The 24,635-nt window shown below is 37.7% G+C and overlaps 1 protein-coding gene across 1 annotated transcript in view; it reads right to left on the bottom strand.

Annotated features, from left to right (window-relative positions):
• The window catches only part of LOC126088335 (dynein axonemal heavy chain 10), a 1,153,099-nt gene that overhangs the window by 532,489 nt on the left and 595,975 nt on the right, over positions 1–24,635 (bottom strand). The window contains exon 31 of the mRNA XM_049906469.1: positions 7,889–8,103. Within this exon, the coding sequence (XP_049762426.1) occupies positions 7,889–8,103 (215 nt within the window). The remainder of the gene's footprint in view (positions 1–7,888; positions 8,104–24,635) is intronic.

Genomic DNA, 24,635 nt, shown 5'->3' with positions numbered 1-24,635 from the left:
ATGCTCTGTTTCCTGTGTCTATGTGCCTGTGGTTCTGTCAGTGTGATCATATGATGTATCTGACCCCAGGAATGTGTCAATAAAGTTTCCCCTTCCTGGGACAATGAATTCACGGTGTTCTTATTTCAATTTCCAGGAGTGTAGTATTGTCTCTCTATGAGAAACTTGAAACATGTAGCTCAAGGCAGGAGCAGGAGCAGGAGCAGGAGCTGTGGCTCAAATTCAGAGGAATAACTGACTATGCACTAGATAGGTTTGTCATAGGAGAAACAAAGACTACTATAATAGGTGTAAAACAAAGCATAAGGTAATAGGAAGAGAGGTGCTGAATGGAACAGAATTGGCTGTCAAATGTGTGCAGCTTATAGACTCACTTCACTAAGCAAGTTATACACTTTAGTTCATTGGTGTAACCTGTAAAGAAGATGGTTTACAAATGACCGGTGTGAGCCATTTTAGAGTATTGTTCAAGAGTGTTGGGCCCACCAAATGGGACTAGAAAGGTTGTTGAACATATACAAAGAAGGGCACCATGAATAGTCACAGGTTTTTTTTAACCCATGTGAGAGTGTCATGGAGATGCTGGAAAAAACTGAAGTGACTGATGCTTAAGGACAGATGTGAACGATCCAACGAAAGCCTACTTGTCGAGTTTCAAGAACCAGCTCTGTGTGAGTAATCTAGGAGTATACTACAATCCTCTATGTAGCACTCCCATATGGATCATGAAGACAAGCTTGAAATAGTAAGAGTGCTCACAAATGTCTTTAAACAATCATGTCTCCCATACTCCATACCTGAATGGAAAAGGGGGAAGACCTAACAGTTGGTACAATGGGAAATACCATCTGTCATCTTGTAATTTTTCCTCCTATCTAAGTAATTCTGTAGCTCTCAATTCGTTCGAGCAATCAGTCATTCATAATATGAAACACAGTCATAGCTCACTCACTCAAAATGATTCTGAAATTTTACTTGTTAGAATGAAATCAGGCGATGATTCTTCTTCTCTGCAGGCTCGTGCTTTGCGGCAGTCTGCTAATCTGTACAAATAAAATGCTTCGTAATTTTGGGAGCATTGTATAATCAGTCGGGAAACCTCAGATCAAGCGGATATTTGGCTTTGATGAAGTTTAACCTTCCGAAGAAGTAAAGGAGCCCTTGGATTATTAAATGTAGGTTCGTATCCAGTCTTTCGGAGTTCCCTTCTGATTAACAACTACGCAATATATCGATAAATATCATTAATTCTCAAATGTCAAATACACACCTTTGTATGAAGGAGCAATCTACATATATATTTCCTTTTTAATCGTACAGTTCTTATCAGTTATCTTCTGTTATAAATCTCAATAATCAGATTACAGTTCTTCCAAACCCAGCTCAGGCTAATCAGCACCAAGACAATCTCGGAATCTCCCTTTCTTTTTTTTTTTTTTTTCCTAACAACCACCAGAGAGAGTACTACAAAGAATACTTATGCGCTCATGGCATAGCTATTGTATGAACTACTTTTCGCATGGATTCTGTGAGTATGAAGACAGAAAAATAGTAAACGTCAGAACTGTATCACAATAATTCATCGAATATAAAGAGGTATTACAATCTGCTTCACAGTTTTTGTCAATGTATAGATGCAGATGTACATTACTGACAAAGTATTCCCTTGAAAGTTTTGAGAAGGCACTTAACAGTTTTAGGCACTCAACATTATTTAGCAAAAGTACTGTCATGTGTGGTGACTTTAACACAGATTTCAACAAGAGCTCAAAAGACAGATTGAAGTTTGAGGCTTTATGAAAGACTTACCATACGTATAACATTCACACAACCATAAAACTGCCTACCAGAGTCACCAAATCATACAGCAGTACTATAAATCAGATACTCATAAATACAGATAAATATTTACATAAATCTGGAAATATGAATACAGGTTTCAGTGATCATTAAATAACAAGTAAATACTGAATATTCTACGAACAAAACTTAGAACATCTCAGGCAATTACTGAAAACACAAATATGAAATGACATATACAACTGTGAGGGCACAAGTAAAAAATTTGGCATGTTCATGGAAATATTCTCATGTTATTTCAATATTTCTTTTCCAGTTAAAAACCAAAAATTAAAAATTACTAAAAAATGTTTCTTGGTTGACAACAAACATTAAAATATCTTGTGCTAAGAAAAGAAGACTTTGTGAAATTTAAAAAACATGCAGAATGTTACAGAAGTATTTCTGGTGTATTTCAAGAATTATAAGAGAGGGCTTCAGTAAGTCTAAAAAGAAGCTAAAAAAAAACACCAAATGATCACCACATAATAATGGCTAGGAACAAAATGAAACCCATGTGAAAGACAGTCAAACAGCAAGTAAGAAATGAGCCCAACCCGCACCCAAAAAAAGTAAATCTCCTGCTAGACCACCACAGCAAACAAATTACAAATCCAGAAGAAGTAACCAGTTCCTTTAACACATATTTTTCAAATATTAGTGAACAGTTGCTCTGTCCTATAAAGTTTTCCAAAACAAATTCTACCAGATCACCAACAGATCAATATATCAAATCTACATAGAAACCCTGACTCCTTATTTCTTCTCTAAACTAACCCTAATGAAATTGAAGTAGTAATTAGTAAGTTAAGAGCAAATTTTTGATAGGTGTGGATGATATTCCAGATTATGTTATTAAAATGCAGGTGACCTCATTGCACTACCATTAACCCACCTTTTCAACAGTTCATCCACAACTAGAATCTTTCCTTCCTGCTTAGAGATAGTGAAACCAAGCAACTGTTCAAAAAGGGCAGGAAAGAAGCCACAGCCAATTATGGACCTATGCTTTTCTATCTGCAATTCTGAAAATACTAGAATTTTTTTTTTTTTGTAAGACATTGTTAAATTTTCTAGATAAGTGGAATATATTATTCACAGCCCAACATCATTTCCAGCAAGGCCAATCAACAGAAACAGCAATATTTGGATTTCTGAGTGAAGAGCTCCAAAAACTTGACAGTGGAGAAAAAGAGATTGGAATATGTCTTGATCTGTCAAAGGCCTTTGATATCATGGAGCACATCCTATTGCTGCAGAAACTTGATAATATTGGTTATTTATTTATTTCTCATATGGCAACAACAGCAAACATTGACAAAAGTATTGGTATCAGAGGAACACCTAAATGGCTTAGATCATACATTACTGACCACAAGCAAGTAGTAGAAATATAGTATCAAGAAGATAATAATTAAACTAGACACTATTCTGATTACAAAGAAGTAAAGTATGGCATACGGCAGGGATGAGCACCATAATATTTTTGATATATGTAAATGGCTTAGCATTAACTGAGAAGTGTCATAGCCGTATCAAGTTTGCAGATGACACAAGAATCTTACTCAGTGGGAAGACACCAGAAACGTTACAAATCTGAGACATTAATGTGAGAGATTAGCTAGTGTTATGACATGGTTCACCCAAAATAAACTAGTAACAAATAAAAGTAAAACAGTATTGTGAAATTTACATAATATCATGAGAAACAGAGAAGAGGATATAAAAACAGAGATATCAGACCAGGCACATGTGTTGTAAGTGTAGCAAATACAAATTTTTTTGGGATCTAGCTCCAAGATAATGTTAGATGGGATACTCACATTGATAGAATATTTAAGAGACTAAGTACCATGTGCTATTTAATGAGAGTGCTTGAAAACTTGTTGTAAGGACTGTCTAATTATTGTTTATATTCTGAAATATGGGATCACTTTCTGGGGTAACTCGCCATTTTGCCTAAAACTCCTCAGGATGCAAAAAACGATAGTGAGAATTAATCCTGGAATGAAAAAAGAACATCTCTGCACACCACTATTTAAAAGGATGGGGATTCTTCCTCTTACACGTAGTTACATGTTCGAAAGTGTAATGTTTATTAAGAAATATGCAGTAACAAATCTGAGTGTTCTCCTCAAAAATGAAAATCTGCATCAACACAACACAACACAGGAAACTGGCTTTCACATGATCCAAATAAAAACCAGTTTGCAGCAAAAAAGGAACATTACACGATGGTAAAATTATTTACAATAAGTTCCCAAAAGAAATTAAAGTAATAAATGATATAAAAAAATTTAAAGTATTATTAAAAGAATATCTATTAATGCATTGCTTCTATAGTCTGGAAGAATTCCTCCAAAGTCTCTGAGCGCTTAAGAAAGTTAATGTTACACGTATAAGCCACATTATTTATCACTTACAAAAATTTATGTAAATATGTCTTTCTGCTTGTAGTATGTAATGACTATAATCATTAATATTAGTTTATTCATATTTTCAGTTGTAATTTTCTAGCTAAGGTGGTATAATTATATGTCAGACCTGAAAGTATGTATTCATTGTTGTAAAGATGAAGGTAAATTTTCATTGACCAGTCCAATATCAGATGTGCTGTACTGTACATGTAAGATTTACTGGGCCAAATAAATACAGTGGAATATAATACAATACAATTATTGCTCAACCTCAAACTGTGCCTTTTTTTGTGTGAGCAGTTTTATCAAAAACAATTAACTGAGTGGAAGGGAGCAGTGTAGTAACGATGGATCCCTGGTTGTACCAGGGAATACAATATTTGAGGTCTGATACAGAAGGAACAAGAGCAATGCTGTTAATTCACATTCTTACCAAATGTATAGTCAGAGGCCATAGTCTTAATTTGAGCCAACACACATGTGAACAAATGTCTGCTTGTGTCTGTGTATGTGCGGATGGATATGTGTGTGTGCGAGTGTATACCTGTCCTTTTTTCCCCCTAAGGTAAGTCTTTCCGCTCCCGGGATTGGAATGACTCCTTACCCTCTCCCTTAAAACCCACATCCTTTCGTCTTTCCTTCTCCTTCCCTCTTTCCTGACAAAGCAACCGTTTGTTGCGAAAGCTTGAATTTTGTGTGTATGTTTGTGTTTGTGTGTCTTTCGACCTGCCAGTGCTTTTGTTTGGTAAGTCTCATCATCTTTGTTTTTGAATAATTTCTTTTGTTACTCTAAACATTTCTGCATGTCATTTTTCACGAGACTGCAAATGACTTTATCTGTTATTACTTTCTAACAGAGTGCAAGAAATGTCTGTATTAAACGTGTCCACAATTCCCATTAAAATGATCAATTTTGATTAAACTTCTCAGAATTATGAGCATTTGTTGGCAGAATTTGAAATCAGAAATGTCAATATTAAGAGTGCAAAAGGAATTTCACTGTTAAATGCAGAGGAAACAGATTATTATAAATATTTTTCCATCCAAAGAAAAGATTAAATGATTACATTTAAATCTCCTGTGAAAATGAGGAAGAATTACAGGACTAACTGAACAGGAAGACAAGTCCACTGAGCACAGATTATGGATTGAGTGTAGACCCAAGAAAGGGGCAGGGTAAATGTGATAAGTGACACACATAACATTAAAGTTGGGGGTCACATAATACACAAAGTGTAAGTATTCAGCTAGTCTGGAAGTAAAATATAACTTGTTTAATGAAGTGAAATATAAATGAGACTGGTTGTGATGTCTTTCTTTATGTACATATCAAATACTACTGTTGTACTACTACTACTGCTAGTACTACCACCACTACTGCTACTACTGGTTATGGTATCTTTTCTTATGTGTATGTGAATTCTACTATTACTACAGCAACCAGTGTATGAAATATACAAGGTGTGGTCATAAAGTAATGAGAATTTTTTAATTTCATGGGCTCTATACATCTGAATTTCAAAACTTTTTTTTTCATTTTGGTACATATGTTTGTATTCTCAGCTATTTTGAACATTTAGTTCATTGTTGACAGTGAAAAATATTATATGTGATTTCAAGTACTCAGCAAATTTTTCCTTTCGAAAAAGATGGATCAAAGAATTTAGATTAAATTTTGCTTGAAAAATGGAATAAAGTTCAGCACCACAGTCACAATGTTGACTGTGGCTTTTAGTGAATCTTCTACTAGTAAGACAAAAGTGTAAGAGAGGTACAAATGTTTCAAAGCGGTCGAGAAGACATTGAAGATGACAGCCATCCTGGGTGTCCTACCAAATCAATTGATGATGACAATGTGGGAATATTGAAGAAAATGGTTCTGAACATCATCAAATCACCTTCAGAGAAGTTGCTGATAATGTCAGCATATCATTTGGCTCATGATAAACAATTTTTTCAGATGTTTTGCACATGAAACATGTAGCAGCAATGTTTGTTCTGAAACTGTTGAATTTTGCTCAAAAACGATGTCACGTAGACAGTCTATAACTTCTAAAGAAAGTTACAACAAGTGACAAAACATGGTTACATGGATGTGACATCAAAGCCAAGACCAAACTGCCCCAACAGACTGCCTGAAGAGCCAAGACCAAAATATATTCGACAAGTTTGACCACATATGAAGGTTTTCTTTGATTGCAGTGGGTTAGTCCATCATGAGGTCCTGCATTGTGGCCAAATGGTCAATTATGAATACTGAAACTTCCTGCAGATTAAAACTGTGTGCCGGACCGAGACTCGAACTCAGGACCTTTGCCTTTTGTGGGCAAGAGCTCTACCAGCATGACTACCCAAGCATGACTCACGCCCCATCCTCACAGCTTTACTTCCACCAATAAGTCGTCTCCTCCCTTCCAAACTTCACAGAAGCTCTCCTGCGAACTTTACAGAACTAGCACTCCTGGAAGAAAGGATACTGCAGAGACATCGCTTAGCCACAGCCTGGGGGATGTTTCCAGAATGAGATTTTCACGTTGCAGCAGAATGCTGATATGAAACTTCCTGGCAGATTAAAACTGTGTGCCAGACTGAGACTTGAACTCGAGACCTTTGCCTCTCGCGGGCAAGTGCTCTACCATCTGAGCTACCCAAGCATGGCTCACAGTTTTAATCTGCCAGGAAGTTTCATATCAGTGCATATTCAGCTGCAGAGTGAAAATCTCATTCTGGAAACATCCCCCACACTGTGGCTAAGCCATGTCTCCGCAATATCCTTTCTTCCTGGAATGCTAGTTCTGCAAAGTTTGCAGGAGAGCTTCTGTGAAGTTTGGAAGGGAGGAGACGAGGTACTGGTGGAAGTAAAGCTGTGAGGACAGGGCGTGAGTCATGCTTGGGTAGCTCAGATGGTAGAGCACTTGCCCGCGAAAAGCCAAGGGCCCGAGTTCAAGTCTCGGTCCGGCACACAGTTTTAATGTGCCAGGAAGTTTCATATCAGTACACACTCTGCTGCAGAGTGAAAATCTCATTCTGGAATAATGAATACTGTCTGGATGTTACGTGCCTTTCACATGAAGCAATCTGAAGAAAATGAACAAAACTGTGGCAAAACTATTCACTGAAATTGCATCACGATAATGCTCCCACTCACACTTCAAAGCTCGTTTGTGATTTTTTGGCAAAAAAAACAAAATTGTTATGTTGCATCAGCCACCGTATTCACCAGATGTCACCCTGTGACTTCTTTATATTCCTGTGGCTGAAGAGAAAATACCATAAATGTCGTTTTGCACCAGTGATGAGATAAAAACAGAATTGATAAGAAACTGAACACCATAATGAAATGTGAGTTCCAGAAGTGCTTCCAAGAGTGGAAAAAGTGCTCGCACAAATGTATTATATCCAAGGGGGATTCCTTTGAAGGGGATGAAGTTGATCTTAATGAATAAATAAAGATACTTTAAGAAAAAAAAATTATCATTACTTTCTGACCACACCTCATACAGTTACATTAAGTAAATACACAGTATGGATTCAATCATCTTTCAATAAGTACTTGATGACAGAAATGCACTAATTTCTATTTAAATATGTAATACCTAATAAATTAAGGAATCTGTGACAAAATAACTAACCTTGTAGAGATCAAGTGTTAGCTTCATGATGTCAGGTACTACTTTTTTAACTTCATCTGCGAAAGGCTCAGTATGCCCTGCCAATATTGAGTAATAGATTCGATATAGTGTTGCATCAGATGGAAAGATCATGCTGAATGCACTGAACATTGAAATAAAACGAGGGTCCACTTCATTACGACCACCTCCAGCCTTTCCCATTGCAGCCAGATACCCTATAGGACAACAATCATATGAAATATCTTGAAACATTCAAATAATATACATTCTTACTATCTCTTAATGATGATGCCATTCTTTGATGTAACTTTCCACTGTTAATTTATTGCTTATGAAATGGATAATTAATAAACCTGTACCTGAAATAGTAAAAATGCTATAAGATTGTAGTGCATGAGCTGTAAGGTGTTACATACCATAAACATTTATGAGACACGTAATCAGTACACATCTAACAGCATATGCTATCTAATACTTTTGAGAATGCAGAGCATAAAAATGGGATTCTTCTGGAGCCAATACCTTAATTTCTATTAGTGATAGTAAAGTAGGGTCAAGTGGTTTGGATATGCCGTGGACTAGGGGCCATTTGTATACCCAACAGAAGAATTGTCTAGGTGTCACTATTCTACAGTACAGAGTCAAAGTGTGAATATTACACACTTCCTACTGCTCAGGCAAATGGAGCAAATACTTTTTGCATTTCATGTGGTCTACAATGGGCCTTGGAGGCATAATTAGTTCATGGGCAGTTCCTAGAAAACACTAAAACAGTTTCTTTTTTTACTATTTTATGTTCCACAACTGAACTATGGATACCCAGGCAACTATGCACAGAAAATGGCTGACATTTTTATGATATATTTCTAAGATCTCATCCCAAACAACCTTGAAAATTTTCTTGGTATCTTAATCCATTTCTGGTGCTTGTTTAACAGATGAGGAGCGAAATAAATCTAAAAAAACTTGCATTATCTCCCTGAAAAGCATGCTAGACCCTGAAAGGTTTGTGTGAGTATAATAAAAATGCATTAATTATGGATATATTATGTCTTTGAAAGTAAGAAGGATAGATTAAAGTGTTTTAATGTATGTGCCAAATGTTTGTCCATATAAATTAAATAAAAAGTAATGAATCCATAGGCAAATGCTCAGTGCTTCTCCATGGTTTATGTTCTAAATGGTTGGATTATTACCACATCAATAATAAAGAATGAAAGAAAATATAATCTAGTAACATGGTATAGGCTCTTGATGAACATAGTTCATCTGTGTGAGAGCTTTTTGTTAAATACTCCAGTAACATATAAGTGAGTAATAGCATTGCAAAAAAATATAGGAGAAAGGGTATAAAGGAAGGAGTCAGGAAACATCTGTTTGAAACAGCTAGGTGAAGTCATTAGGATATGGAGAAACTTCATCACTGAAAGCTACAAAGGTAAAGCTAATAAGCTATGTATATAATTTCAAATTTGATGAAGTGGACCCAATTTCATGTAGATTTGTGTGAGAGGAATGTTTGATGGATCCAGAGAAGGGGTGGTCTAAACTTTGGTCAGCTGAATTCATATAAGGTTGGACCTGTACCATGTTAGGGATGCATTGGAGTATTAGAGAATAAAGGATAGGCAGACCCAGAGAAGGGATAGACTACACCTAGGTCAGGTGCATCCATAGAAGAAATGACTTGTGAGTCATTCCACGTGAAGTGTCCTAGGGCTCCCATATCGACCATCTTCAATTTTGATGAAATTTGTACATGATATACCTGAGGGCCTTACATGAACTTATGCAAAGTTTCAATCTCACCTGTAATTGGGTGAGGTGCTAGAGCCATTTTTGTGAAGACCACTTTTATAGAGACCGAAAAGTCATGAAGAAATCGTCAAGTTTGGCATTCCAATGTTCCTAATGTAAAAGAGCTAGACTCTTGCTTCTGGGTATAGTGATACAACTTTGTGTGCTCTACACCCAAATGTTGCAAGTAGAGTTCAGAAAGCAATGCATTTGGAATAATCTCAGTTCAAAGTGGGTAACAAATCATGTTGTGAGAAATTTGTCCCATAGTTTAACGAGGCATAAGCAGTGGAGAAAGTGCTCTATGGATCTGGTCTTTTGCCAAACTACTGTCTGTCTGGGAGTTTAGTATATCACAAATTTTGGTCTTGCTTGTGTGTTTAATTACTGTGCTACCATCCTGTAAATTAGCTAAAAAACATGAATGTATCAAAATATACCCGTGTTAAAGGCATGTATCTCAAAATGGACACCTACCACATAACATTCATTAACACCATTCAACAGAGCACATTTCATTCTATTAGAAAAACTTATTTTCATTTTGGTATCTCTTTGGGTAAGGTGCAAAAATGTCACCTAAAATTTGGAATTTTGTTGGTCATGTCTTCATTGTTTAAATATTCATTTTGCTATTTATTCAGTGATTTTAAACCTGTTTGTGACAGGTCCATTGCTAAATTTAACTATTTAACTGTACTAGAGATTGCTACATAATTTTTGGGAAGCTGAATGCTTATTAATTTTATTTCTTTTCTTTATTTAGGACTCGGCAATGTGATTTTAGTGTCTGAAGCATATCAAGTTGTTGCTAAAATGGAAGAACAAGATCAAGTTAACGTATGTAGTTTTGGAAATACTGATTCCCCATGCCATTTAACGACATACAGTGCCTTAAAAGGACTGAAAGCTGTAAAGCAACTTTCCTTAGAAGAACAAGAATTACTTACTAGACTATTGGTTTACACTCGACTAAAAATACCCAACTATGCTTCCATCATGAAGCTTTACTCATAAAAAGATTTGAATTTTTGTAAATATCATGTTGCAACCCAAATGGCAAGAAATACCACACTGCACAAAAAAGCTTGTGCTCAATCAACATAGAAACAGGTTACCTACTAAAAAGGATAACCATGTCTGATATTAAACTGGGCCAAAAAATGTGCCCTTCCTGTAGAAAAGAATTTGATACACTGAAATATTCACAAATGGATGTTACATATCAGTCATATAAAGATGATGAGACTAATGTTGGTCACAATTTGAATACAAACATCTGTTGGAATATCACCATTAAAATTTCAACAAATTGGTACAAGGGATACAAAAGGATATGCAAAGTCCAAAATACATCAAGTTGAAGGTGCAATTATTAAGAAAATTGCAGAAGTGGGAGGACTTGATCCCGGTGAACTGGAGCAACCATCCACAAGCAAGCAATGCTTGACTTGCTCAGATTACATTGAGCTGATCCAAGAATTGAAAGAAAAATTACATGTATCAAATAATAACAAGAAAGTTCAAATTTTGACCTTAGTTCTCCAAAGCTGGTCTATCAAAAAGACAATGGAAGAATTTCGTGTTTCAGAAAGAATGGTAAGGAAGGCTAGAAAGTTAAAAGCTGAACAGGGAATATTGGAGCCCAAAGGTAAATGTGGGAAAAAGCTTTCTGAGGATGTGAATGCAAGAGTCACAGAACATTTTTATGATCAAAAGTTTAGTTGAATTTGTTCAGGAAAAAAGGACTGTATTACTGTTCAGATAGATGGAGAAAAGGTTAAAAAAACAGAAATACTTATTACTGAGCAACTTAAAAGAAATGTTTGTTGCATACCGCAATAAAAATGGACCGAAAATTGGATTTTCCAAATTTTGTGAATTAAAGCCAAAGTGGAGCGTGACTGTAGGCACATCTGGTTCACATTCAGTTTCTGTCTGCACAATACATCAAAATGTAAAACTAATGTTGGCACATAGCACAATAAAAGAAGATTACAAAATATTACTCAGTAAAATTGTCTGTAATTTGAAAACAAAGGATTGCATGCTTCATCGCTGTGAAGTATGTCCAGGAACAGAAGCTCTAAATGAATATTTGGAAAGCGCTTTTGCAGATATTGATCCTGAGGATACAATTCAGTTCAAACAATGGACTCACACTGATAGATATACACTTGAAACCAGAGAAATGACAGTTGAAGAATTCATTGAACTATTAATTACAAAACTGTTGGCACTTTCTACTCACCACTACATTGCAAAGCATCAGAGCAAGCATTTGCAGTTGACTAAAGAAGGTCTAAAACCAGGAGAATTGGTTATATTAATGGATTTTGCAGAAAATTACTCCTTTATTGTCCAAGATGCAGTGCAGGGATTCCATTGAGAAAATAGTCAAGCTACAATACATCCATTTGTCATTTACTACAAAGGTAACGAAGACCTAAAGAGTGTCAGCAACTGCATAATCAGTGATTGCCTCCTACATGACACAGTTGCAGTGCATGTGTTTTTAATGAACTGGATCAAATACCTTAAGTGCATTTTTAAAGAAATTAAGCTTATTCATTATTTTAGCAACTGTTCTGCAGCACAGTACAAAAATTTTAAGAGTTTCCTAAATCTTTGCCATCATCAAAAAGATTTTGGCATTACTGCAGTATGGAATTTTTTCAGAACAAGCCATGGGAAATTGCAATTTGATGGAATTGGGGGCACAGTTAAGCATTTAGCAGCAAGAGCTAGCCTTCAACCCCAATTGACAACGAAATCTTAACACCAACTGATCTGTTTGAATACTGCAAAAAAAAGTTCATGGCATTGAGTTTATTTATATTAAAATAGAAATTACTGCAGATGCAAAAATTGACCAAGGGAAACGTTTTGAGGATGGATGTACAGTGTCTGGTACAAGAGACCATCACCATTTAGTGCCAATTGATGAAAAGCGACTTAAGATTTACAGAGTATCAAATGATACATTGTCCTTTATGGCAAATGTTAACCAGCATGCTAAAGTTGCTACTAAACATGTTGCATTAATGAACTACAGCCTGGCCAGTATGTTGCTTGCGTTTATGATAGAAAATGGTGGATAAGAAATACCTGTGAAGTTTCATGTGAAGAAAAAGATGCCTTGATTAATTTCATGCATCCTCATGGAGCTGCTCAGTCATTTCATTGGCCTACTAGAAGAGACATATGTTGGATCCCAGAACAACAGATAATTGCAGCCATACCAGTCCCAGCTACTTCAATGATTGGGCAACAATACAGTTTGCTGGAAGCAATAGTTTTGAACATCAGCAAAAAATTTAAAACAATTAACAATTGAAGAATTCTGTATTATGGCTTGGGAACCACAGAGAGACCCAAAAAAGGCTTGGAAATCTGCTAGATACCCACATTCAGACTTGGGAACCTGCTAGATACTCACATTCTGGCTTGGGTACCTGCTAGACACCCACTTTCAGGCTTGGGAACTTGCAGTAAAGAAACCCACCTGTGGCTGACCTTGGATGGCTATCGGGCATGGCCTCTTGGTGATGGGGTTACCAGTCTTGAGGTTGGTAGTGGCATAACCACCATGGACCAACACAAGGATTTTCTGAACTACCAAAAAAGTCAATAATTTAGGTGTATTTTTGCACCTTACCCAAAGAGACACCAAAACGAAAATAAGTTTTTTTAATAGAATGAAATGTGGTCTGTTGATCGGTGTTAACGAACGTTATGTGGTAGGTGTCCATTTTGAAATACATGACATTGAACATGGGTATATTTTGATACATTCATGTTTTTTAGAAAATTTACGAGATGGTAGCACAGTAATTAACACACAAGCCAGACCAAAATTTGTGATATACTAAACACCCAGATAGACAGTAGCTTGGCAAAATACCAGGTCCATAGCACACTTTCTCCACTACTTATGCCTCATTAAACTATGGGACAAATTTCTCGCGACATGATTTGTTGCCCGTTTTGAACTGAGATTATTCCAAATGCATTGCTTTCTGAACTCTACTTGCAACATTTGGGTGTAGAGCACATAAAGTTGTACAACTATACCCAGAAGCAAGAGTCTAGCTCTTTTACATTAGGAACAGTGGAATGCCAAACTTGACGATTTCTTCACGACTTTTCGATCTCTGTAAAAGTGGTCTTCACGAAAATGGCTCTAGCACCTCACCCAATTACAGGTGAGCCTGAAACTTTGCATAAGTTCATGTAGGGCCATCAGGTACATCATGCACAAATTTCATCAAAATTGAAGAAGATCGAGCTGGGATCATCTTCTAAACTGGGACACTTGACATGGAATCAACCTTGTACCACTTCTTTCGCATAAAGGTGTGAGGAGGGAGACACCTGTGTCAAAAATATTTAACAAAAAGCATATGTACAGTACCAACCTACAGTATAAGGTATGAGTGGAACTATTACAGACGTAGGAAGCTGTAATGTGGCAAGACTGGTAGACTTACCTGAGTAATGAGTGAGTCTTGGAATTCTCAAGACTGCACAGTTTTGATTTACCAAAATCTGAGATTTGAGACCTTGGAGAGTGCTGTAGATTAAAATATGACCATGTCCTTATGGTAAATAACAACTTAAACCTTGTCTATATCAATAAATTTGAGAACCTGGTGCTGTTATATACTATCAGACAGTGTACAGCTGGTTACATTTGAGCAAAATTAATGAAATAATGATTGAGTTTTGTCCACTAGGACAGCTCTTATCAATCCCTTCATTTATATCTAGCAATCACAAACAGAAAACACTGAAATAAGAAGTAAACGCATACATGTGTTTTGTTGGGTGAGGAAGTGGAAGGGGGGGGGGGGGGGGATAGCTTCATTTTAATAAATGTTAAATTTAATCACAATGATATGATACAAAAAGTTGAAAGGTTACAAGAGAATGGTAATTACTGTATTTATCTGATTGTAAGACAACCCCTCTTTTTTATGTGATTCCTAGAGAAATTTTTTTAAAAATATATTCTTACTAATCAAAATTTTCTCTGTCTAAATAGTTAATGTACACCTACTCAAAACTTATGTCATTTATTGATTGTCTACATTTTGATAATGCAACGAGAAATAAAATAAAAAGTAAGAAACTGTTTGCATTAATTTTTCCCTTCACTGCTATTTTGTTTAGACCTTTTTTTTAGACTGTTGTCTGCAGTATCATTACTTTTTATCACCATCATTGTCACTGTCATCATCCTAACAGGGCAGATGTGAAACATATCTTCATTGTCACAAATATTTGGCTGTTTCTTCTGACTACGCTGCGATTTCTGAGGCTGTGATGTCGGTAAGATCTGAGAACAGCGAATTTTGATTCTATACTGATGTAAGAAAGTCATAGTGACTCTTGCCTCCAAACATATCATCTGGCTGTTGCTCTCTCCTTGACTGTGTAGAACCAGCAGTTCACATACCCCCCAGTTGTTCCCGTCATACCTCACAATGAGCGTCAACAACATTGCTGCATAAAACATGTAAGAGGCCACTGGTCCCAATCTACACATTTAGCATGTCTTGAAGACATATGTGCTATTTTTGAGCATTTGTCCAATTTTAAGGTCAATTCGATTCCAAAAGCAAATGGATTCAGGCAAACTGCAGTTTAAACATGGTAGATGTTCATAAATAGCCAAAGTATACAGTATACATTCCCATGGTTGGCAACATGGCGTATTACCTGCTCAACAATATGGGAATTGTGTGTCTGCCTTGATACAAAACACTTTTGGTATTTATTCATCTATTCTCCAGACTAGTTTCAGCAACAAATATCGCCATCATCAATGGGTTCTTTAATTCTAAAACATACAGAAATAGCATAGTTATAAAACATTGTGAACCATTGTTATATATGTACTGTTTGTTTTTTAAGAATTGTTCCCTGTGAATACTTTTATAATACCTTATTTACTATACATCACAGGGAGGTTTTATGACTTTTTCTGCTGTTTGCAGCATATTTTCTGTGTTTTTCTGTTGCAGTTTCTCTCGGCATACATCATGTCATCTGGAGCTGTGTGAGTAGGTGTTGGTAAACAAGTGAAATCCCATTTGTGTAACACTGACATGAATAAGTGCACATTCTTGTATTTGTTTGTTAAGGCCACTCACATAGTAGCAGATAACGTGATGTATGTCAAGAAGAACGGCAACAGAAAAACACAAAAAATATGCTGCAAACAGTGACAACAATCTTAAAACCATGATGTGACATACAGCAGATAACATTTTATGAAAGTATTCACAGAAAACAATATTTAAAAAACAAACAGCACATATGTAATAATGGTTTACAATTTTTTATAACTATGCTACTTCTGCATATTTTAGAATTAAAAACTCACTGATGATGGCAATATTTGTTACTGAAACTAGTTTTGGGAATAAATAAATAAATAACAGAAGTGTTTTGTATCAAGGCAGACCCACAGTTCCCATACTGTTGTTTTCGTATGCAAAGATGGGTCCACGGAAGAGTTTGAAGGTAAAATCATTTTAATATCTGCCCGCTCACAGCCAAGCTTGTCCCACTGTGCACCATCCAACATCCCATAATACTATTCTTGAGCAACAGTGAAACATGGATGTCAATATCTTCCAAGGTGCAAGTCATATATAACAGCAACTAGTAAATAAATAAAAGATCTCAACATGATTCGGTCCAACTGTGACCAAAACGGGTCTTTTTGCGATAATTTATTCTTGTGATAACTACTGCAGTCAGTTTATTGTGAATTATTTCGTTTTTTAGACCTTGAATTCTGGATTAATTTTGTTTCTTGTTTCATCTTAATGGCATTGGATCGCTCCAAAGCTGACTAAAAGTTGGTAATGTTTTCCCGTGGTATTCTGATGCATGAACAACAGCTATATCTCTCATTTGCAACCCAAGTGACAAATCATTAGTTTCTCATAAACAAATAAAATCAAATAATGATTTTTGAAGGAGAAGACTTTTTGCTTTGAATGTTATCTTTACCTAAAAAGCAGCATAAATGTATGTAAGTAGTATCCGTATGTATGAGAACTTTTACTACAAACCTGTTAAAATACAACAAAAGTGCTGGAATTTATCATTATTTTCTCTGTCATTTCACAAAATTGTCAGTTTTCAAGCAAAGCATTAGACTCCTTCATAAAGTCCAGGAACACATTCAATTATTTATTGCACAAGAAATAAACATTGTAGAGATGTCACACATATTGAATTTTGAAGAGAAATGCTGGAAGTTTTTTTTTTTTACAAACATTCAATATGCAAACCATGAGTGATCCGGCAGACATCAATATGGTAATTGAATTCTAGCCACACCCATACCAGCATGGCATCGTCAACTGTGGCAGTCACTAATCATATTCTCTCCGGGAGCTCTGCTGCATCATGTGGTAGAGATAGTACGTACACCAGAGCTTTAAAGTGTCCCAACAGAAAAAAAGTCACAAAGAGTGATATCTGGTGATCAGGGAGGCCATTTCATGTAACAGCTGTTCCCATCCTGTAGCATGGCTGATCTATCGATGCGGCAGTTCCGTGATCAGGTACCCGTGAACTTCACGATGAAAATGAGGTGTGTAGTGGTTCACCTGCTACATTTATTCCTTTGTTTGATCTCCTCGGTGTCGATGTACTGGCTGTAAAAAGGGGTGTGGAAGTCAAACACGGACTACTTTAAATGATGTAGCCGACAGGTGCACAGCTGCGTTTCACAGTACTTTAATTTCACTTTTCACAACCCCCTAATAATACCCAATTATATAGCCAGTGCACTATCATTTAACTTTCGATAAGCCTCATTATTAGTTTGCAGGAAAACCTCCAAATACTGCTACAATAGTTTCCTGTTGAACATCTACGAGCTATAAAACCTAACCACAAAGTTCACAATTCTTGAAGAATAATCAAGTACGTATGGAGAAGACACTGTCATTGTTTTCACACACAGCCTAATTGTTTAACACTTATTCTATGGTGTGGTTCATGGTGTGAGTTCCTGTAGTCATGTCCTAGTTCATGAACCACGGGCAACATATGAGTGGCCAAGTAAGTGGTCCCAACAGTCGGGATACCAGTTACTTTGGAATAAGGCTGGGCATCTCGGACATATTCTGAGTCGTGGTCACCTATGTGCTCATACGGCAAAGACTACTAAATCCACCGGTTAGTCCCTCAGCCGTTAGGGGTAAAACCCAATGGGACTCGGGGCAAGTAAGGCTAGCAACCTGCTTCCCTGGTACTTTAAATATGATGCTGGCAACAATCAGAGCAAAATGCCTTGGACCTTTGGAGGTGATGGAGTCCCACCTCTAACTGACAAACCAGGGACTCATAAGATAAGACCTGGCAAACAAATGGTAACGAGATGGGGAGCTATTAATATCAATGGGGGCTACTCTGGGAAGAAGGTAGAGCTGGCAGAGGCTGCAAGTAAGATGGGGCTGGACGTCTTAGCTGTTAGTGACATTCGGGTAAGGGGTGAGAAATAAGAGGAAGTGGGAGAATACAAGGTCTACCTGTCAGGAGTCAAAGCAGGAATAGCACAATGGGGTGTAGGGCTCTACATCAGGAAAGAAATGGAACCCAGCGTAGTTGCGATAAGGTATGTAAACGAACGACTGATGTGGATAGATTTGACAGTGTCTAGCAAGAAAATTAGGATTGTGTCAGTATATTCGCATTGTGAAGGGACAGATCAAGATAAGATGGATAGTTTTTATGAGGCACTCAGTGATGTAGTTGTTAGAGTAAAGGACAAGGACAGTGTCCTGCTCATGGGTGATTTTAACGCCAGGATTGGAAATCGAACAGAAGGGTATGAAAAGGTTATGGGTAAATTTGGAGAGGATATGGATGCCAACAGGAATGGGAAACAACTCTTGGATTTCTGTGCCAGTTTGGGCTTAGTAATCACAAACTCCTTTTTTAAACATAAGAACATTCACTGGTATACTTGGGAAGGCAGGGGAATCAGATCTGTCATTGACTATATAATAACAGATCAGGAATTCAGGAAGGCTGTGAGGGACACACGTGTATTCAGGGGATTCTTTGATGACACTGATCATTATTTAATCTGCAGTGAAATTGGGATTGTGAGGCCGAAAGTGCAGGAGGTCAGGTCCATATGTAGAAGGATAAGAGTGGAGAAACTTCAGGATAAGGAAATCAGGCACAAGTACATAACAGCGATCTCAGAAAGGTACCAGTTAGTTGAATGTAGTCAATTACAGCCATTGGAAAAGGAATGGACAAGGTACAGGGACACAGTACTAGAAGTGGCTAAAGAATGTCTTGGAACAGTAGTGTGTAAAAGTAGGAAGAAGCAAACAGATTGGTGGAATGATACAGTGTTGAGTGGTAAATTCGAGGGCGAATTTCTCCGAAGGGTGGAGGAATGTTGAGTGGTACTTAAGTAAATAAATTAGTGAAATCAAAGTGAAGTAGAAATTAGAATATAAATGAAAAACTTGGTTTAGTTTAGAGAGTTACATACTGGCATTCAGCGGGCAAAACAGCAGAACAGAAGAGACAATGACCGTGAAGTCAGCAAGTTCCACATAAGCGGGCGCTGTCGATTCAGCCGTCAGGGCATCGCCCGACCGGCTCACGTGTTTCTCAGTTGCCGCATGTGAGCAAAGGCCCTCGCCTACATTCCAAGAGCCAATGACCGACGTTAAGAAGAATCTTTGAGAATCTTTTCAACGTGACAGAAGAGGCAATGGCCGTGAAGTCGTTCACCTCCAGTAAACTGAAGTGAATAAATACGCGAGACGCAGTGGGCCCGACAGATGAAGACGAGAGGAAGACGAAGGCGAAGACGGAGACGAGCGACGAAGAAGACGAAGAAGTGAAGAAGCGTAGCAGTTGTTTTAAGTTAGTTTCGGTGCTGAAGACCGTCATGCAAGAAGAGACTACATCATGCACAGACGCACCAAGTCCGCCGCTGTAATGGAATAGCAAGCAGCAGCCTCGGCGCCAGAAGACAGAAGTTAAAAGGTATTTGAAGTCTGATCTTTACGTACCCGGGTGACTCGTGAGGACGGGAAGGAGACGGCCTCACCTCAGCAGTCACCTGTGAGCTGGGATGAAGACCTGACAGCCGAAGACTGGCAAGCGGGAGTCCGTGGTTTGAGTTCGGGACACTGGTCTTGCCCCGCCGCGCCGCTCCGCTGGTCGACGCACAACACACGCGGCCACTTAGAGAAGAGAAACACTGTGACGCCACATTCAAGGTATCACCATCCGATGCACGACGTCGCTCGCAATAATTAAACGGGCCACCTCGCGCTGCGCGTCTCCGGTCAGCTGGGCGAGACGGCGACACGAGATACACACCGCTACGCGTAATCAGACGCCCACATGTTGTTAAGAGAGAAAAGTTAATTTATTTAATATTTTCACCCTGACAGAATGCTTTAGAATGCTCATCCTGACAATTGACAGCATCAAAAGAGAAAACCCAGTTACATTGAGTGACAGAAGTGTCACATTTAGTAACACAACTGTTACATTTGGTGTCAGAAGCTGTTTTAGTTGTTACAACAGTCAAGGCAGCCTGTAAAAGGAAAAAGAAGGCGTATCAAAAATGGCTACATACCAGAACCCAGGTAGATAGAGAAAGTTATGTTGAAGAAAGAAACAAAGCCAAACAGATAACTGCAGCATCCAAGAAGAAATCGTGAGAAGACTTTGGAAACAGGTTGGAGACTATGGGTCAAGCTGCTGGAAAACCATTCTGGAGTGTAATTAGCAGTCTTCGAAGGGGAGGTAAGAAGGAAATGACAAGTATTTTGGACAGGTCAGGAAAACTGCTGGTGAATCCTGTGGATGCCTTGGGCAGATGGAGGGAGTATTTTGAAGAGTTGCTCAATGTAGGTGAAAATGCGATCAGTAATGTTTCAGATTTCGAGGTAGAATGGGATTGAAGTGATGATGGAAATAGGATCACATTTGAGGAAGTAGAAAAAATGGTCAATAGATTGCAGTGCAATAAAGCGCCTGGGGTGGATGAAATTAAGTTGGAACTCATCAAATGCAGTGGAATGTCAGGTCTTAAATGGCTACACAGGATAATTGAAATGGCCTGGGAGTCGGGACAGGTTCCATCAGACTGGACAAAAGCAGTAATCACACCAATCTTTAAACATGGAAACAGAAAAGATTGTAACAACTACAGAGGTATCTCTTTAATCAGCGTTGTGGGTAAAATCTTCTCAGGTATTGTTGAAAGGAAAGTGCGAGTATTAGTTGAGGACCAATTGGATGAAAATCAGTGTGGGTTTAGGCCTCTTAGAGGTTGTCAGGACCAGATCTTTAGCTTACGGCAAATAACGGAGAAGTGTTATGTGTGGAACAGGGAATTGTATCTATGCTTTATAGATCTAGAAAAGGCATATGACCAGGTTCCTAGGAGGAAGTTATTGTCTGTTCTACAAGATTATGGAATAGGAGGCAAACTTGTGCAAGCAATTAAAGGTCTTTACATGGATAGTCAGGCAGCAGTTAGAGTTGACGGTAAATTGAGTTCATGGTTCAGAGTAGTTTCAGGGGTAAGACAAGGCTGCAATCTGTCTCCACTATTGTTCATATTATTTATGGATCATATGTTGAAAACAATAGACTGGTTGGGTGAGATTAAGATATGTGAACACAAAATAAGCAGTCTTGCATATGCACATGACAGTTGTGATGGCAGATTTGATTGAAAGTTTGCAAAGTAATATTTCAGAGCTAGATCAGAAATGTAAGGACTACGGTATGAAGATTAGCATCTCCAAAACGAAAGTAATGCCAGTGGGAAAGAAATATAAATGGATTGAGTGCCAAATAGGAGGAACAAAGTTAGAACAGGTGGACGGTTTCAAGTACTTAGGATGCATATTCTCACAGGATGGCAACATAGTGAAAGAACTGGAAGCGAGGTGTAGCAAAGCTAATGCAGTGAGCGCTCAGCTACGATCTACTCTCTTCTGCAAGAAGGAAGTCAGTACCAAGACTAAGTTATCTGTGCACTGTTCAATCTTTCGACCAACTTTGTTGTATGGGAGCGAAAGCTGGGTGGATTCAGGTTACCTTATCAACAAGGTTGAGGTTACGGATATGAAAGTAGCTAGGATGATTGCAGGTACTAGTAGATGGGAACAATGGCAGGAGGGTGTCCACAATGAGGAAATCAAAGAAAAACTGGGAATGAACTCTATAGATGTAGCAATCAGGGTGAACAGGCTTAGATGGTGGGGTCATGTTACACGCATGGGAGAAGCAAGGTTACCCAAGAGACTCATGGATTCAGCAGTAGAGGGTAGGAGGAGTCGGGGCAGACCGAGGAGAAGGTACCAGGATTCGGTTAATAATGATTTTGAAGTAATAGGTTTAACATCAGAAAAGGCACCAATGTTAGCACTGAATAGGGGATCATGGAGGAACTGTATAAGGGGGACTATGCTCCAGACTGAACGCTGAAAGGCATAATCAGTCTTAAATGATGATGATGATGATTATTATTATTATTCTATGGTTAAGTTGAAGCACTGTTGCAGTTGAAATCAACACAGGTCTCATCTGAAACTCGGCTATGGACTGGCTGTTTCGTGACCAAAAATTGGGCCCTTATACATCCTCACATAATAGGTACTGAACTTACACATTGTTTGAAGTTAAATTTACAGAATTAGAATTAAAACTTAATTCATTAAATTAATTGAATACACTGAAAAATTGCATCTTTTTAACAGTTTCTTCTACTGCAAGAGTTAGGCCAAATTATTTGTTTAAATGATGAAATTAACGTATATCATTGTGTAAACAATACTTTTGAACAAATGTTAATTACTTCAGAATTAATTAAGGGCTGGCTTTGCTAACATGTATTTAATAGAGCCAAATAGATATTTTAAGACTACTAGTAGTTGTTCCTCCAAATGTTTATAATTAGTACAGAATTTATATTTGTTTGTACATCAACAACAGAATTCAAGTTACGAAACAATTACTGATTTCATCCTATAATGAAAGATACTAACTAGGAATAGTCAAAATAAATTGGAAAATAAATTACATACATAAAACTAAGCACAAATTAGATCTGGTGTTATATTTTTTAAAACTGAGGTTCAACCTTCCTCTATTATGAAAATGCAGATTATATTCATGTATGTTAATGGTAGTTAGTTAAAATTAAAAAAAGAAAAAAACCAATTTAAGTAGGCAAATCCCAAAACAAGAGGGGAAGTAAAATTATCCCAGCTTGTTTAATCACAGGTGGAGCCCCATCCTGCTGAAAGATGAACGGCGAGTCCAATTGCATTTGAGGCATCAGCCATTGCTGCAACATGTCCAAGTAGGAATATCCAGTGACAGTGCTCTCAGTGAAGAAGAATGGCCCCTACAGTTTTCGAGATGACAAGGCACAAAAAAAATTTACCTTTGGGGAATCACGCTTAAATTCAATGCATTGGTGTGGAAGTTTTGTACCCCATATTCGACAATTATGCCTGCTCACTTTCCCAGTGTGAAAAGTGGCTTCGTCACTAAAAATTAAGCAATCAAAAATGCCGTTGCCATCCTCATTCAATTGTTGCAACAGCGAACAAAACTCAAAATGCTTGTTTTTGTCATCGTCATTGAGCTTCTGCACTAACTCCAATATGAATCGTTTCATGGACAGCTTCTGTCGCAGGACTTTCCACACTGTCATTGGAGCCATTTGAGTTCACAGGATGCAAGATACGCTGATTTCTTTGGACTCCTTATGAATGTCTCTCGTATGCGCTCCACATCCACTTCACTTATACAGAGAGCTCGCTCCACACCTGAACTCACCATGTTTGCGACTAGTGCTGACTGTCAGCAAAACCAACCACGCAGTTGAGCGCCCCACAAACCAAACATCATCATCATCATGTCAGCAAAACACCAAACTACACTGGCGGTATACATGAAAAAAAAAAAAAAACTTTCAGGGTTTCTCTTCAAAATGACATATGTATGATATCTGTACAATGTTTGGATCTTGTGCAATAAATAATTGAAAGTGTTCCCAGACTTTATGTACACCCTGTACATAGTTTCTCATGTATCCCTTGCAGGTTTGCGCTGACTCCACAAGTCAAATGTCACCTGATTGGTCGAGCAAGGTTAACACTGCACTGAGCACTTCGGAATATTGGGAAATCTCAAACCCCTTTGAATGCAAGCATTGTCTGCTACATCCTACCCTTTGGGACTGTTCAAAATAAATTTGTATGAAACCTCAATAGCTAGAGCTTCATCTGTAAATGTAAGTCAGTACATACACTAATCTATTAAACAATGTAAAAATGTTGACCTCAGCAGCAATTGCATAATCTGTGATTATAAGACAACCCCGCACTTTAGAATGACAAATCTCTGGAAAAACCTGGTTTCATAATCGAGGAAATATGGTAGTTAAGTAAGCTATTTTGAACGATATCTTTCATCTTAGTGGGGGGATCTGTGGTGTATCATGTTCCACCTCCTCCTCCTCCTCCTCCTTCTTGCAACCAGTTGAAAGATGTTCATATAACAATAATGTTTAGGTAGTTAGCATGTGGTAGTTAGCATTTTCCACTGTGCGCATGCTGTTTTGATCTATGTGCAGAGTTGGAACAGTATGTGTGACCACAGATTGTCACCATGGTGCGACATTATTGAGTGTCTCCACACTCTGTGAAGCGTTCACTTATGCTTTTGCATCACATTTGGGCACTGTTTTGGAAGGCAGAGAACAAGAGGTACTGCGTATGTTGACAACGACCGCTAACAATTGAAAGAAGCTAAAGGGAAATGTCATTCTCTTCAGTTCTGTTCTGTTCTGAAATTCACTTTGGATATATTGTTCTGATTAATAAGATATCTGTACACCTAATGTTGTGATTGCTACATGGAA

Source organism: Schistocerca cancellata, chromosome 6 (assembly GCF_023864275.1).
Source record: "Schistocerca cancellata isolate TAMUIC-IGC-003103 chromosome 6, iqSchCanc2.1, whole genome shotgun sequence".
In the NCBI taxonomy this organism is placed as follows: domain Eukaryota; kingdom Metazoa; phylum Arthropoda; class Insecta; order Orthoptera; family Acrididae; genus Schistocerca; species Schistocerca cancellata.
The sequence above is the reverse complement of the archived record's forward strand: the minus strand, read 5'-3'. Positions and strand labels throughout refer to the sequence as shown.